This window comes from Macaca mulatta, chromosome X, assembly GCF_049350105.2.
Source record: "Macaca mulatta isolate MMU2019108-1 chromosome X, T2T-MMU8v2.0, whole genome shotgun sequence".
Taxonomy (NCBI): Eukaryota; Metazoa; Chordata; class Mammalia; order Primates; family Cercopithecidae; genus Macaca; species Macaca mulatta.
In genome coordinates this window covers 93247758-93264649 of record NC_133426.1, presented here as the reverse complement: position 1 = coordinate 93264649, position 16892 = coordinate 93247758, and the positions used below count along the sequence as shown (strand labels likewise).

The following is a 16892-nucleotide window of genomic DNA, read 5'->3' as shown; positions in this document are numbered from 1 at the left end:
AGAAGATACATACCCCTTCAGTTTTGTTTGCTTTTTAGTGTAGGTGGCTCTAGAATAAACTTTTGACGATAACAGATGCTCGGAAAATGTTTTCCAGTTCTTGGTGCACCCATTTTTCCTGCTTCCCAGTGTAACCCTTCCTCCTGGAAGCAGGCTCACTAAGCACACATAGCTAGGAAAAGGCAATCCAGTGTGAATCAATATAACAATCGAGGACGGGAATATCATCCTGCTTAAACAGATGAACTAAAATAAGAACTGTGTTCATATCTGCTTGAAAATAACAAAACTAGAGGAAGATTTGCAAACATCTTGCTAGTTCCTGTATTTTGATTTGCATTGACTCTACTATATGTTTCAATGGCTGCAGATGGCAGTTTGAAAATAAATACTCAGTGACAATTGACAAAGTCAAAATGTTTTTATTTATGCTGAAGTTTAGCAAGTACATTTTTAACAAAGAAGGTGTACTTTAACGTTATGTATAGTAGAACAGGGAAACCATACATATAAGTTTCTAGTCTCTAACACACTACTGCATTTTTTTTAATTTAAAAGACAAAAAGCCAAGTTGAAATGAGCATAGAAAAGCATCAAATATGGTCAAGTTACTTTAGCCATTAGGATTTAGCTCATATTTTTAAACTGGTCTATCTAATGCAAGGACAAAGTTTACATCATTGCTTTTAAAATGTACACGTGTTTCTTTCTTTTTTAATGTAACATAGATTAAATAGCTCCTTCAGTAAACAAAGCTTTGCTGATAAACAAAATTGAAATAACTCCATGTTGAATAGTTTCAGAGATAAACTGGAATCACAAGCATCTTCATTTATGTAAAGCCAGCGAGGACCTTTCAGGCTGAATAAAACTGTTGTGCCATTTCTAAACAGTAATAGTTACCTCCTTTAAAAAAAAGAAAACAAGTTAGTTCTTATGAAGAATAATTCTGATACTTGCTTAAAAATACTAAAACTTCTATCTTCAGGAACCTAAAATGATCTGATGTAACAGGCTCAATTTAGTGTTGGTAAAATTTAACATTTCTTAACATTTCTATATTTTCATCTGTCAGTTTTCAAAGATCCTTCAAATTTCATGCTATAGCTTCTGTTCTTCTTTCCACAGCACTGGAGACATTGAAGACTGATAAAGGCTCTTCATAAACCATATTATAATGTCTGTAATAATCTATATTACTTTTTCTTTTTGTATATAATGGTGCATCTGAAATACAATTCCTATAGTTTACCAAAACAGGGGGAAAAGAGTATCTGGTTATGATCTAAGATAATGACAGCTTTGTACATTTAGAATTTCCTCTCCTGGGTTGACCCTGAGACTGTGTATACTGCATGAAGGGAGACTAGTTCCGAATTATCATTTTAGCTACAGTGTTTAGTCAAACCGGTATCCCTCTAAATGATAGCAATTAAAAGAGCCCATGCCATCCTAGAGTTAGATAATATTTAATTTGGGTGGGTAAAAGTTATTATTGGAAATTTGCTTTTTAAATTTTATTCTACCTCTTTTTGTCAAACCTTGTTATTTTCCACAGCAATGGCTTATAACCCGAGTCTCTATTTAGATGTGTTACAAAGATTGGCTTTTGGTTACAAACGAAGTCGGAAAAGAAATGTGGATGAATCAGTACAAATCCATTACTTGTGCTTGAGAAATACTTAAAGATAATGTTTCTGAGTCAAGTGGTTTATTTTAACATATAATGGAGAGGACATTATCATTGTTGGACTAATATGTCTAATCTAAAATATTAAGTCAATCCGGTCAAAGCTTATTAGGAGAAAAGTATACCCTTTTTAAACCTTGGGTTTAGTATCTTTAAAATCTTTATTCTTTCTGTGTATAAGGTATCATGGTGAGTAGCAGAATTTTCTAGATAATACCTCAGAACCAAAAATAAAGATGTAGTAAGGTAACAGACGAATAAAAGATTGGGGTTTGGGTTAGTCAGACTCATGGAGGGTTGGACTTCATCAGAGGGCAACCAGACATTTTTCCCAAGAAGCCCATGGAATTCACTAAAAGTTTTCCAGGGACCAGAAGAAAACAGAGCTTGAATTTTTGGACACTGGTAATTGTTCCAACTCCTTTGTGGAGTCTGAGAATATTTACTCTGATGAATTGACAAATATTTGCTTAGTCCTCCAGTCTACCTCATCCTATGTATACAAAGCCTAAATGTCAAAGGAAAGCTCTTCGACATGAAACGACAGTCATTTTACCAGGATTGAAATTTATACATTATAGCTAAAGCTTAAATCATGCAACACAAATTGTGAACATTACAAACTGGATAGCAATGGCACACACTATGTCCCCTTAAAAAGGGTACATGAACTCAGCAATGAATAGCGAAAGACAATCACCATCTGTCCTTTAGAAAAATGCAGTTTCTCAAAAATTTCTACTTTTGTTATGTTTATTTCTTGCCTTTATTTAGAGACAGAAATATTTGCCCACATCCTTTATGTGTCTGCTTACAAGGCCTATTAGGAATAGCTCCCACAGCTGCTCAAAAATTGAAAGAAAAATTAGGCTAGCAAGAAGAAAACAATATTAAGTGAATCCACTTTTCTACCGGAATACAATAAATTGAGATTTCATGGTAGTGAAACTTTTTCTCCCAATTTTGAGGACAGGAGCAAAATAGACCCCTGTGTAGCATGCTGTATAATGTTGACACATATTTGGTTACTGTTTTACATGTGCCAATACTGAATGATCATAAGGAAGATGCCAGTAAGGAACTGCTAACTGACACCGATCCTTGGAGCAATCTCAAAGTTTGCCACATTTCAATTTCAAAATGCATTTCAGCTATAATATGAGTGATTTATCACTTAGTAGTAGCTGTCAAAGTAATCTCCTAGATAAACCAAAAACATCTGGAACCATAAACAAAGAGGAGTAGTAGCTGAATTTTAATCCAGACCCAGTGTGCTCACTTCATTAGGAACAGGAAACAGCTAATTAGTAATGGAATGTTTCATATTCTTAAAAGGGTTTGTTCTTGAGCTCCAAACAGAGATGATCTGATATGAACTCTGGATGTCAATAAGATTAAAGATTAGGAAGAGAAACTAACAAAGTCTCTCCAAGGGAATGTTATGGAGCTTGGGAACTTAAAAAGAGGGACACACACTGATATTTGGGGGAAGCTGACAGAGTTTATTGCTTTGGGATTTATCAGATAGGTAAAAAGAGGAATTTGATACATACAAATGTGACCATTTTTAAAGTAAAAACAAAGGTCCATGCAGTCCTTCCCTTAGCACAGCACTGCCTGACGTGGGCATAGGCCATGGCACAGAAGGTCAGTGTGGGCACTCCATACAGGAGATGAACCTCTCCTAATCAATCGAGTTATCTTTACTGGGCCATAAATAGCTTCTCCAAACTCAAGTAAATGTGAGACTTGCCCTCTGTGGTATATATCCTAAACTTATGAGCCGGAATAGCTAAAATCATGAATCATAAACGAGGCAAATATATGGGAAAAGGCCAGAAAAAAATACACATGGGGAGTCCTCATGGTTCAAACAAGGTAAGTTAAACATATCTACTTATTTAAAAAAAAGACCTTAGTTTATTTTGAAGTGACTTAGTTCATTTGGAAATTCTATTTAATGATGAGACTTTCTCGGATGTTATATTTTTAGTCACCTGTCATTGTTATTTATTTCAGATATTTGATATTAATAAACATTTTTATTTGACTTGCTTCAAATCCTTCTCTGTGACTTATTTCTAATTTGGCATTATTTCACTGAATTGAGCTAAAACAGTACACCTACTCGATATAAGCAGACCTTCTACAGCCCATGAAGAATGCCAGAATCCAAATGCTTATGCTTTAGAAAACCTTCCTTCAGAGCATGGAATTACTGAAATGTCACATTGATATGAATTAATGGAATATTTTTAAGTGTTTAGAGTGGGTGGCCATTCCAGCAGAAATTGCATATACTGCCATGGGGAACCTCTTATTAGAAAATGGATAAAAACTCAGTTGGCCTTTTGCATAAGATGCTCGGTGCTTCTGTCACACCAGAACTTAATGCTAGGGCAGACGTGAAAACAACACAACGGATTAGATTTTGTTTAATGTAAGGAGGGCACTTTAGGAGGGGCATTAAATCTTTTTGGTCATTAGAGTACCATATAACACATTGGAATGCTGTTCTATTAGATTTTTAGTAGGCATCAAAATGATAACAGGTATCTGCCCCCAGCCAATGGCCAGATCTCCTCTAAGTAAACAGTTAAAAACATCTGAGGCCATTTCCTGCAAAATTCAAGCCAAATGACCCATTTGATCCTAATCATTTGAACACATTAGGAATCTGGCTATGTCTAGACCAGAGAGTGAACAGTAGAAAATATCCATAATCTCACTGACCCATCTGTCTTTCTCTTTTCTTTTGCCTGTAGATTTTTCATCCTGTTTGCTTATTAATAGCTTAATAAAGAGGAAGCAAGATTGGGGATGGGAAGAGAGAAGAAAACAGTAAAGGGGTATTTTTAGCAGCTTGGGTATCTGTTTTTATCATTGCATTCTTTGCAAATCAGGAATGTGCTAGTAGAAAGGGGTTAAAGGATTTGCTCCACCATCAGCAGTTCAAAGGAAAAACTGGGTGTGATAAAATCTAAAAACTAGAGCTCCTTATATTTTCTTAGAGAACACTACAGGCCAAGTGCTTCTTTTAGAAATGAGAGCTCCAAAGCAGTGATAACAAATATCGATCATTTGCACAAATGATTTACCACCTGATCTAATTCCTGTTAAATACCAGGTCAGACAAGAAGTTATTTCACAGTAATTGCAGCTTAAAGTAGGTGTGTCTGCATTTTAATTTGTCTCACACTATTTAGAAATAGCAGTTTCTCTGTCTTAAAAATTCTTCCACCTACTTACCCCACTAGGACTCTGTGTGAATTAATGTGATAATGTCTTTGAAGCACTATGAGCTCCTTGAGAGAAAGAGGTTAAAGAAGTGTAAAGTGTGTTCAGTCATTATTATGACTATCCCCTAAAAACCTGTGAAGCCCATTCTCTAGGACATTTGTCCTGTGTGTGTAAGGTTCTATTTATCAGTAATGAACAAACAGTAATTAAAGGTTCCATATTTTAAGGATTTGAGTATGAATTCTAAAGAATTTACAACACTAGATAAGCAGGTAACTGCTACAGCACCCTATTCGTGCCTATGATCAGTTGGAGTTCCGGCATCAGTGTTCAGGCTGCACAGAAAAAACAATAAGACCTGGTCAAAATTTCATTCGAACAAAGAAAATTCAAAATCTACTCAATGCACTTCACTGAAAACCACAAACTCACTTTATAGTATTTCACTGTGCTATGTATTTTCAAGATTTGAATAAATCTCTCTGAAATTAATGTATTATTTTATTAGGTTGATCTTTTAATCAAATATTCATTTATATGAGTCTCATTTTATCAAAAATAAAATTATACAAAGGTGAGCAAAAGCGTAGATTTACAGAAGTTTAAAGCTTAATCTTATTCTCTAGGGGTGATATTGACAATATAAGTATGGTGTAAATGATATTCCCTAACTCTAAAATATGCTTATGAGCCCCTTGTGCATGTTCTTCTTCTTTACAACCTGCAGCAAAATGCATAACTAGCTTAATAAGCAAGGCATTTAGGAATTGTTTTTTCCTCCACCGTCTAAAACACGAGTAAAGGCCTATACTGTTTTTTTGTGAGTCGAAATCTTTGCTAATGACTGCAATGTTCCCTCAGTATGAGATTTCCTTCCCTGACAGGATGGTTATTTGAAAGTAATTGCTCACTTTTTATTTTTCAAGAAACTACCAAGAACTGTATCTATAATGTGTTTAGAGGATTATATTTACAATAAAATGCATTTGTGATTTTTCTTACCCAAGGTTCATGTTTGCTTCCAAATGTCTCCTCACTACTTCTTTACCTCTATAAATAATGAGACTGCAGTACAAACTAATAGAATTCACACAAGTATACTTTAGGCTATCAAACCTTTCTTTTGAGGTAGCTAAGCTATTCTTGAACTATTGACAATATTTTGTAATGAGTTCTACAGCTAAGAAGTTCGTTCTATGTTTTCTTTATGTTGGTTAATCAGTGCTGTGCTTCTGATTTACAAATGGGCACTATATTATTTAGGAGCAAGTAAGATCATCTCTTGAAGGTCATGATTTCCTGACCTGAATAAGAGAGAGATAAAATAATGTGCTAGTTAATGCTCCACTTGTTTTCCACTTCAGTCTTAGACTCAATCCTAATTAAATGTAGAATTAATTGTAGAAACTCAACTTTAGTTGTGGAAATATGTTCAGAATATGATATTCTCAAATCAAAGAAGTGACAGTAGTGAGGTTAGTTTGGGATCCGGTCAGTTATTATTGGAGTAGTATAAATATGAGTTACTAATTTGAAAGTAGGAAAAGCAGACAATTGCAAGCAAGGGGAAGATACAATATAATGTTTGATTACTCTTTGTCTAGAGAAGAGCACTATTTTGGAGTCATTTTTTCAGAAGGTTCTGTTGCTTATTTTTAGAACATGACATGTTTTTTAAAAACAAGAGGTTTCTTGAAAAGAATAACCATTTGGGCTCATTAGCCTTACAAATATCTGACTTACAATTTAATCAAAATGAAGACCAGGATAGGTCAATAGGTCATCATTTTTTTGTGCAAATGGTATCATAAAGGAGTATCAAACTATCTTACTCACTTGTAATACACCCTGGTTTTGTGAAATAATTATTTAATACATCTCTTTCCCCTTTTTTGAATCTCCAGTTCTTAGAAAACATTCCCTTAAAATGGAAGCATGAATGCCCTTCTGCTCACACATGGGGATAAAATGCAAAGATATCATTAACTATAACTATTTATGGGAGAGCACATTCTTTAGCGGAAGCTTTACACATCACTTATAGGCCAAATAGTTCACTCTTACTGAAATCAATATTAGAAAACACAAAATCAAATTTGTGTGTATTTTATAGGGCACCATAATAATGATATCTTGTACTTGTCATACTTATCAGATAGTATGTATCTAACTTATTGATGAGGAAGAATAGGCAAATATTATGATACCTATTTTACTAAAGTTAAGGCAGAGAGTAGGTAAATGACTTCTCAAGGTTAGTAACTGAGTTAGCGAGTTAGTAACTGAGAAATTCTGACTACTAGATCAGTGCTCCTTCTGCCACTTCATTGTGCCTCTCACATACTGGTTATAAAACAGCAATAGAAGTGCACGTGTCCAGTACAGAGATCTCCAACTGTTGAGTCACATTAAGAGCTTTAGAAATACTGAAATTCTATTTTTCATCTTAGAAGAGAGAGGAAGGGAGAGGAGAATAAATGAAAGCTAACGTGTATGGAACACTATGTCAGGAGCCACTCCACATGTACATATGGCATATATGGAATGCCATCCTCCTTCATTATTTTCTTGTTGTGGATAATGCTACAGTGAAAAGTACGAATTATGTTTCTATGCCATTTCTCTAAATAATCTGAGACCAAGTCCCCCACTTTCCATAAGCATATAAGTTACAAAATGTTTTTTCTTCTTCTTTTTTCTTTCGTTTTCTGAGACAAAGTCTTGCTCTGTTGCCCAGGCTGGAGTGCAGTGGCAGGATCTCAGCTCACTACAACCTCTGCCTCCCGGGTTCAAGTGATTCTCCTGCCTCAGTCTCCCAGGTAGCTGGGAGTACAGGTGTGTACCATCACACCTGGCCATGTTTTGTATTTTTAGTAGAGATTGGGTTTCTCTATGTTAGCCAGGCTGGTCTCTAACTCCGGACCTCAGGCAATCTGCCTGCCTTGGTCTCCCAAAGTGCTGGAATTACAGACGTGAGCCACCACGCCTGGCCACAAAACGTTTCTTAAGGTTCTAATTGATTTGAGTTTTGTACAGGATGCAGATTGGAAATATTTTAGTTAATATTTTAAAGTATAGTTAAGTTCTATTTTTAAATGACTTTTAACTACTACTTTTGTCTGCAAAACTTATAGAAGAACACTATAATACTCGATTTTAAACAAATAAAAATATGGAGGAAAGTGAAAAATGAAAGTAATGGATAAACAAATGTTAACTTGTACAATGTTAAAAATGATGACATCCAACATTTCCCATAGAAGGTTGAAATGTGGTTCCCAGGAAATTGTAAGATTTGAGGGTTTATTAGTCCTATTGAGGGTTTTTCCTCACACGTTATTAAATGGTTGCTCACAGATGCTGAGATCAACATTACCTTTATTCATTTTTATTATTTTAATGAAAACAAGAGCGCTTAGACATTTGTGAAATGTTGCAGGAAGTCAGGGATCCCGAATGGAGGAACTGACTGGAGCTGTGGCAGAGGAACATAAATTGTGAAGATTTCATGGACATTTACCAGTTCCCAAATAATACTTTCATAATTTCTTATGCCTGTCTTACTTTAATCTCTTAATCCTGTTATCTTCATAAGCTGAGGATGAACATCACCTCAGGACCACTGTGATAATTGTGTTAACTGTATAAATTGATTGTAAAACATGTGTGTTTGAAAAATATGAAATCAGTGCACCTTGGAAAAGAACAGAATAACAGCAGTTTTCAGGGAACAAGGGAAGACAACCGTAAGGTCTGACTGCCTGCAGGTTCGGGCAAAATAAAGCCATACTTTTCTTCTTGCAGAGAGCCTATAAATGGACATGCAAGTTCGGAAGATATCGCTACATTCTTTTCCTAGCAAGGAATATTAATAAATAATACCCTGGGGAAGGAATGCATTCCTGTGGGGAGGTCTATAAATGGCCGCTCTGGGAGTGTCTGTCTTATGCGGTTGAGATAAGGACTGAAATATGCCCTGGTCTCCTGCAGTACCCTCAGGCTTACTACACCCTGGTAAATCTGAGGTCAGACCAGTTCTCTGCTCTCGAGCCCTGTTTTCTGTTGTTTAAGGTGTTTATCAAGACAATACGTGCACTGCTGAACATAGACCCTTATCAGTAATTCTGCTTTTGCCCTTTGCCTTGTGATCTTTGGTTTTGCCCTTTGCCTAGTGATCTTTGTTGGACCCTTATCAGGAGTTTCTGATTTTACCCTTGTCCTGTTTCCTCAGAAGCATGTGATCTTTGTTCTCCTTTTTGCCCTTTGAAGCATGTGATCTTGTGACCTACTCTCTGTTCTTGCACCCCCTCCCCTTTTGAAATCCTTAATAAAACTTTCTGGCTTTAAGGCTCAGGTGGGCATCATGGTCCTACCAATATGTGATGTCACCACTGGCGACCCAGCTATAAAATTCCTATTTGTACTCTTTCTCCTTATTTCTCAGCTGGCCGACACTTATGGAAAATAGAAAGAACCTACTTTGAAATATTGGGGGCAGGTTCCCCCAATAGTGAAAAAACAGGAAGATAGGAAAGAAATGTTTGTAAAATAATGATGCTTTCTTGAAAGCTAATAAAGTAATTGTTGGAAATGTTGCTCCAAAAATCATTTGCATTACTGACAAAAAGTAGATTCCAGTTGAAGTATGTGGATCATTACCAATGTTAATTTTCAAATATTAAAAAAGTAAAATGTAAACTTGAAAGCGTCAAGAGGTTAGGGGCCTTAAAGGAGTTGTGTATAAAATCCAAAAGAATGTTTTTCTTTATATTCATTTTAATTCCCAAAAGGTAATGTTACATGTCTATTATAAATGAAAAGTAAGTTCCCTAGAGTAAATAAATGAAACTTTATGCTAATGCTACATACGGAATTCCAGTCCAAAATTAGTTAAGTGGTTGAGAGTGGTGGCTCATGCCTGTAATCCCAGCATTTTGAGAGGCCAAGGTGGGTGGATCACCTGAGGTCAGGAGCCTGAGACCAGCCTGAACAACATGGTGAAAATTCAACGTTAGCCAAGTGTGGTGGTCCACGCCTGTAATCCCAGCTACTTGGGAGGCTGAGGCAGTAGAATTGCTTGAACTCGAGAAGCAGAGGTCGCAGTGAGCCAAGATCGTGCCACTGCACTCCAGCCTGGGTAACAAGCATGAAACTTCATCTCAACAAATATAAAATTAAATTAAATTAAAAAAATGTAAAATTAGACAGCGAGGCTCTGTTGAAATCTAGTTCTGACAGACAGAGTGAAGTGAGTGTAGTCAAGAATAAAAAAGGTTATTTCTGTTACTATTTCAGCTGCTCCACACAGTTTTAAATAGAAAAGAGAGTTGTATGGTATTTATCTAAATTTTATAAATATTACCCCAATCTTTACAAACTTTTAAAAGCAGAGGTGATTATTAAATTATACCTAGTTTTAGACTATTTTAATTAATGAACTATGAAGCAGAGAAGCCTCTGCCCTTTCCCTGAACCCCATGCACTGTTTTGCATTGGATAATACTATAGTCTTGTTGCACATCCTAACTAGCTAACTATGTGAGATTTTTACAAGAACGGATTGATAGTGATGTACAGTGAGATAAATGAATGAGAGTTAAGATTCCTGTGTTTTAGTTCCCACTGTCAATGGCAAGCAAATTAACTTAGGTTATTTTCATACTTACAAAACAGAGGTTAATCACATCTTTCCAAACTACCTCCCAGAAATAATCCTCCTAGAGGATATGATGTAAAGGATGACACAAATTACACCATGCTATACACATAATAGGTCCTGCCTTTCTTTTTTAACTATTCCAATTTTAGGCTATGAATTCCTCATTCTTAGAATGATAAGTATCTTGGAACAGAACCTCCACAGATTCATGTGGTAGCAATATCATAATTTTAATTTTTAAAGTACTTTGAAAATAATGGCATATTATTACAATCTCCTATGAAAATGCTGTTTGTTTTATTTATTAAAACACAAATGTGGAAGTAAAAAAGTAAAACTTGACTTAATCCTTTAATCAGGAAAATGTTTTTTCTTTTGCATGTCCTTCAGGTATACCTGGGTTGGGGTTGGTGTATGGTGAATCCCAAGCTTAAAAAATTGTATTGTATATGTAAAGAGGATGGGGCATAAAGCAACTAGTCAGTTATCAGCGTTAAGTTAAACAGCCCTTCCTAGATTATAGTAAAAAAAACACCTGTTAATTAGTGAATTACTCCTGTAGACTCAACATGCTGAATAGCAGAACAACTTATCATGGCTTGCAAGTCTCACTATTTGCTATAACTGCAATTTGATCTGTTATATAATTAAGATGTAGCTAGAACTGCAAGTCTTTGATCTATATATGAGATTGTATGTTACCATCATAATTACCATGACAATCTTGTGGTCACTGAAAATAATTTTGTTAACAACACATGTGTGTGGTGCAAGCCACTCCATGACAACCAGGCCCTAAATGATTAAATAATTAATGCAAGCTCTTCCCATCCTCCTAAGAAAAAAACTAGAAGTATAAATTGTACTATGGTCTGCCAGGTATTTCACAGCAGAGAGGTACCACCAGTCAGGATAAAAATCCTGTGGAGGATGAAGAAAATTAGGGGAAATACTTTCTGAGGAAGAAAATAGAAAGATTCAGGCCATTTAATAAACTGTACAGAAAAGCATTTTTGCTGCTTTAGAGAAAGATGCTGGGATCTTCTCTGTGGGGTGTGTGCTAGAGTCTTTTCCCATTGTATGATGGTCACTGCAATAAAGTCTGTCTAGGAAATAAAAGGATCCTACTCTTCAAGGAAGCATTTAAAAGAAAAATTTTAAGACCTACTTCCCACAATTCCTCTGGTCCCTGACTTGCTATATACCTCCACTTTATAAGAAAATATTTTCACTTTACAATGGGAACATCAGAGTACCTGTGTATATCTTCCAACACAGTACAAGGCATCAATGGGAAGGAAATCAATAATTAATGGTTGATGAGTTTAGGGTAGGAAGCAGTCAGTGGAAACCCTAGCGATGGAGAAAGATGGAGAGCACACTGTGGTGGAGGAAATTAGAAAAGCCTATAATAAAATTCCATCTGTTTTCCTTTTAATTTTTCTTGTCATATCACATGCATGCCAATAAATCATACGTGATGTATTTTTTCTGACTCCCTTTCATGCTCTTACTATCACTTTTCTTACTATTCTTCCTAATTCTACAGTGATAATCCTATCCCAAGGGTAGTTGTTTTTAGGAAATATTGGCATGGCATCTTAAGTTCTTTAGAGGAATGTTGTTTTAGGTTAGTAAGCAAGAACCAAAGAGAAAAGATAATAAGGAGGTCTAAGGGGTCAAGGAAGGATATACACTGTTCAAATTGATTTTGAGAGAATTGATAAAAATAGACATATTCACATATATTTCATATTATGAATATATATTAAATGTTCTAGGCCATAAGCTATGCATATTAAATTATGCCCTAGACTACAATTTTTAATATAATAGATGTTAAAATAATATTTGCTGCTTTTGCAGTCAAATGACACTTTTTTTGCTTTTAATTCTCAGTGGCACCTTCACCAGGTACTGCATAGATGAGATCATGACTTTTGTATCTTTGAATGACCAGTCTGTACTCTTTATAAGATCCCTTTTATTTCTGAGCAAAAATAGTTCAGAAAAAAAAAAGTTCTAGTAGTTTTACTTTTACATGAAATTTTGGTTTCCTTTCACATGTAGATTTGACTTAATATCTACTTCTAGTGTTTCAGTAGCAAAAGGAATAAAAAAATTATTTAGGATGCTACTACATTTATGGAAAAAATATCGGAGGAAAATATATTCCAGTGCTAAATCATCTTGTGTCTTTGTCAAACATGTATACATAAAAGAAAATGTAAAAATTATTCACAGAGATTGACATTCCATGGGCAAAACACAGTTAAACATTTTGTGGTTTATTTTTTTTTCCTCAAGCAAATGCAGTGGCAGATACAGGGACAGTATGTCACTGTGCCCTTGTACTTTATGATATCATCTCCCCTGAAATTTATTATTTTATTTTATTACTATAAAGTCAGTTCATGGTGACAGTTGTCTATTTTCTAAAAAGTAGGAGCTTCATATTCTGTTTTTGTTTTAACTATTGTTATTAAGATGTTAACTTCAATTTTTTTAAATTTAGGAAACATGCACTGTCAACTATACCACTAGCCACTAACAATGAAATATAGTCATACAAAAGTTAACTAAGGTATAAACATGCAAAAGGAGAAGTCTCCCTGAGATCATAAAATGATGTTATTTTCTGTTCAGCAGTTCATGTTACTGCTGTTCATGCTAATTAATTAAAGGAGCTGTTGCAGTAATGTGCAAACAGGGAATCTGAGAAACTGAGAGGGCTTTTAGGTCTCCAAGTGAAGTTAAGTCAATCTGGGCGCAGGCAATCAAATGTAATGAAATCACTTGTCAGTGCTAAGCTTGCAAAAACTGTGAAGTTTGACTAGGGAGTAAAAGGATTATAATTAGATTTCCAATAGGATAATAACTAAATGGCAGAATGCAGTAAAAAGAAATATTACTTTGTTAGCTAATGGTACTGCTGTTCAGTTTTAGTTTTTATCAGCACACTTGTAGTTGTGCTAATTTAATTTGCTTTTATCAGCAAAAATGCACTACGCAAATGGCACTTGAATGTCATTTGCAAAAAAATCATTGATCTGAAGGTGCACTTAATGACACCTAGTATGTTTATTTTATGTGAAACAGGGATTGGTTGATAAGATGGTTGATGTGCTATCTTGCAGGCCCTCAACTGAGTTATAGGAATTTGGATGGAATGACATTAGCACAAGTGCTCCACCAAATCCTTCATCTCTAGAGATAGCGGACATAACCACTGGAGTAGTGTATACACATTGTGTGATCACCAGAAAACATTCTGCAGGAGTTGCTATGGTAGACTCCCAAAATATAAAAGATACAGATACCCTTTTATGGAAACTTGGTCTATGCATATTATCTTCTCTGTCAAACAACATTCAAAGCATAAAAGACATGAAATAACTAAGCTGAAGAGATGTATTATATACATATAATGTATTACATATAATACATTATATAGAATACATAATATATATACACTATATATAGTATATATATAAAATCTTATATATTTAAGATTTCTGGTACATGTGCAGTTTGTTTGAACTAAAACTCACGTGGAAATTACCATAAAACTGGATATGACGTTTTTGCTTCCGGGGTGGTCATGTAACGTTTTCCCAAGTGCCTTTTAAATTCTTAAGAAGATGTCACAGTGGAATCAATTGAATTTCAAAGGGAGAGTACTAGGTGAATGACAGATGTCTATCTAGCAGAGCTATTGACAATAGGAAGAGAAAGAACTTTCCTGATGCTGGAATTTTTCCTGTGATGGAGATGAATTTTGGAAATGGTATTGTATTGGCATACATGAACTGACCCTCACAAACAATGATAGGAAATGATCTTTCAAGTTAAAAAAATAGGTTTCAAGGGAGATGGAAAAGATTGAAACAGTATCAAAATAAGTCACAAAAAAGAACTATGACTCACAAAACCAAAATTAATAGGAAGAACAGAAAAATAATGGCTAAGCTTGCTTTTCACGTTTTCTGAGCATTATACATTTTCTAAATTTCATAGATACATTTGAAAGTAATGTTTATATTACTTTTTATTATTTTACAAATAATAGGCAAAATGTTTGGGATTTTTAGGTGATTATTTGACCTGATTGATTTGGTAAACTCTATTTAAAATTATTTCTGATAATATTTTTAGGCACCTATTTTCCTGGCTAAAAGAATAAAATTTGCTATTTTTTTAAAATTAAATTGTGATTCTACTGTCATATTAACATAAGACATTAACTCTAGTTTTTCACAAAGGGATGATGGGGTTTTATCATTTACAGTGCTTAAATGTTGTGCTAAGAGAAGAGATAATGTGTATTTTTCCATTTGTATCACTTTTATATAGAATCTTATTTAATATAATGTAAAAGATAGACATCCAATAAAAAATTATTAACCTACCATATTTTACCATATATAGACAATATTGAACATAAATACTAGACAATGTAATTTTTAATTTGGAAAAAATACAAATCAGCTTCTTTGCTTTAAAATAAATTCCATCTCAATCCTTTTAAGATGAATCTCATTCTCTCATATTTAGCAAGTAAAAACTTGTAGAACTTATTAAAAGTATGTACAGTGAAAACCAGTATTAAATGTGTCCTTCCCTAAGTACAAGTAAATATGCAAAAGCCATTCTTGGTAGACTTCATAAAAAAATTTGGAAATGAAGAGTGGATCCACCTTTTGCTTATATCTCCTAATTGCCCACAAATAAAATATCACTATTTGCTACATGGAAATGAAATAATTTTAGGACAGTTCAAAAGCTTGTATTTCTCTCAGAGTTAAGAAAGATGTTACCACTATGAACTAAAGGTATCATATAAATTAAACGAACAGCAATAAATCAGAGGTACAGGTTAAAAGATAATAAAGATAAAACTCACTAGTGGTGTATTCGGATTACCCTCTCCAGTTTCAAAGCTGACCTTAAACCCACTCAAAGCAGGGCACACTCAAGTTCAACATTCCTTAAAGACTATGTCTATATTTGTGTGTCACTGATTCAGAAGGGATCAACTGCTTCAGGCTATTCATCTCTACCATGGAGCTGGTATGTGATGGCAACCTCAAAAACCGAGCCCACAACTAGTGGGGCACTTCTTAATGAATTTTGCTGTGATGAATTGGTTGGACAATTGAATTCCATTTGAATTGGTTTTGCTCATGTAGACACAGCCTTTAAGCTGAGGGAATAAAGCAGGCAAGCAAAAAAGGGATAAGAAACAGCAAAAGCTTCAATGAATGAGGTAAGCATGCATGCTTTTACACCTAACATAGTTAGTGCATTAGTTAGGTCTACCCAGCTGCAACAGAGTCATGCATCACTAGAGTATCCATGAGAGCTAATGTTTCTGGTTTTATAAAGATGACTCGTAAAACTACATGTAAAACAACTTAGGAAGCTACCACATAAAATGGTGACCTTCAGATGAACCAAAATGGATATTTTGGTCACATCCAGTTCTGTTGCCTTTATGTAGATCCACTCATCACACAGTAGAAAGGCACTGATTAATTCCAGCAAGCAACATATTCATAGTTGTCTTCATTTTTCAAAGTTAGGAAATAGTTTTCTCATTACAATGTTCTTTATTTTTTATTAGAGTGAGGTATTTTATCACAATAAGTGTGAAAATAAATGTAATCTGCATGCAAAGTTCTAGAAGTGCATTGGAATCAACCGGGAACATTTTCAGTGGTCACATTTAACTCATATTTTTATGTGCTTTTGCACTCCAGTGAGACTCTATAGTGATTTGTGTCATCTGTTTTCTTACTACTAAATATTGTCAAATATTTTTAAAGATGTAAGCATTTGTGATAATCATGGAAATCACGAATTATAAGTCATGTCCTGATTTTCATACTTAAGTGGTCTCTAAGATTAACATCAAAATTTAAAGGATGAAAAAAATGTTGTCTGGAACACCTTTAAAATTTCGATAAGTTATACTTATTGTACCTGTGGCTTTTACAAAGGGTAAAGTGGTGAAATTACAAAAATACCTCATGGTATTGTACACTTTGAAAAGGTAAATTACATTCACATTTATGCATTTTTAGAATATGCCTGATGTACAAATGTGTATTCTTTTTACAGCTAAACGTATTTGCTCACATTGTATATGTAAAATTATTAGTCCCTATGTAACCATAGTTATTGGGTTTTCAAACCCACGTTAAGTATTGTTTTCCTCAAAAAAACTGCAAATTGCTTCCTGTGTCATAAAGTAAGAAGGGTTAAAACTTATTTATTTTATTTATAAGAAGAGTATCATCATAG

General features: G+C 34.5%; 1 protein-coding gene across 1 annotated transcript in view; it reads right to left on the bottom strand.

The window, feature by feature from the left end:
- Positions 1-407: 407 nt before the first annotated feature.
- DACH2 (dachshund family transcription factor 2) overlaps positions 408-16892 on the bottom strand; it is a 198832-nt gene continuing 182347 nt past the window's right edge. The window contains exon 9 of the mRNA XM_015127763.3: positions 408-906. Within this exon, the coding sequence (XP_014983249.3) occupies positions 857-906 (50 nt within the window). The 3' untranslated portion in view covers positions 408-856. The remainder of the gene's footprint in view (positions 907-16892) is intronic.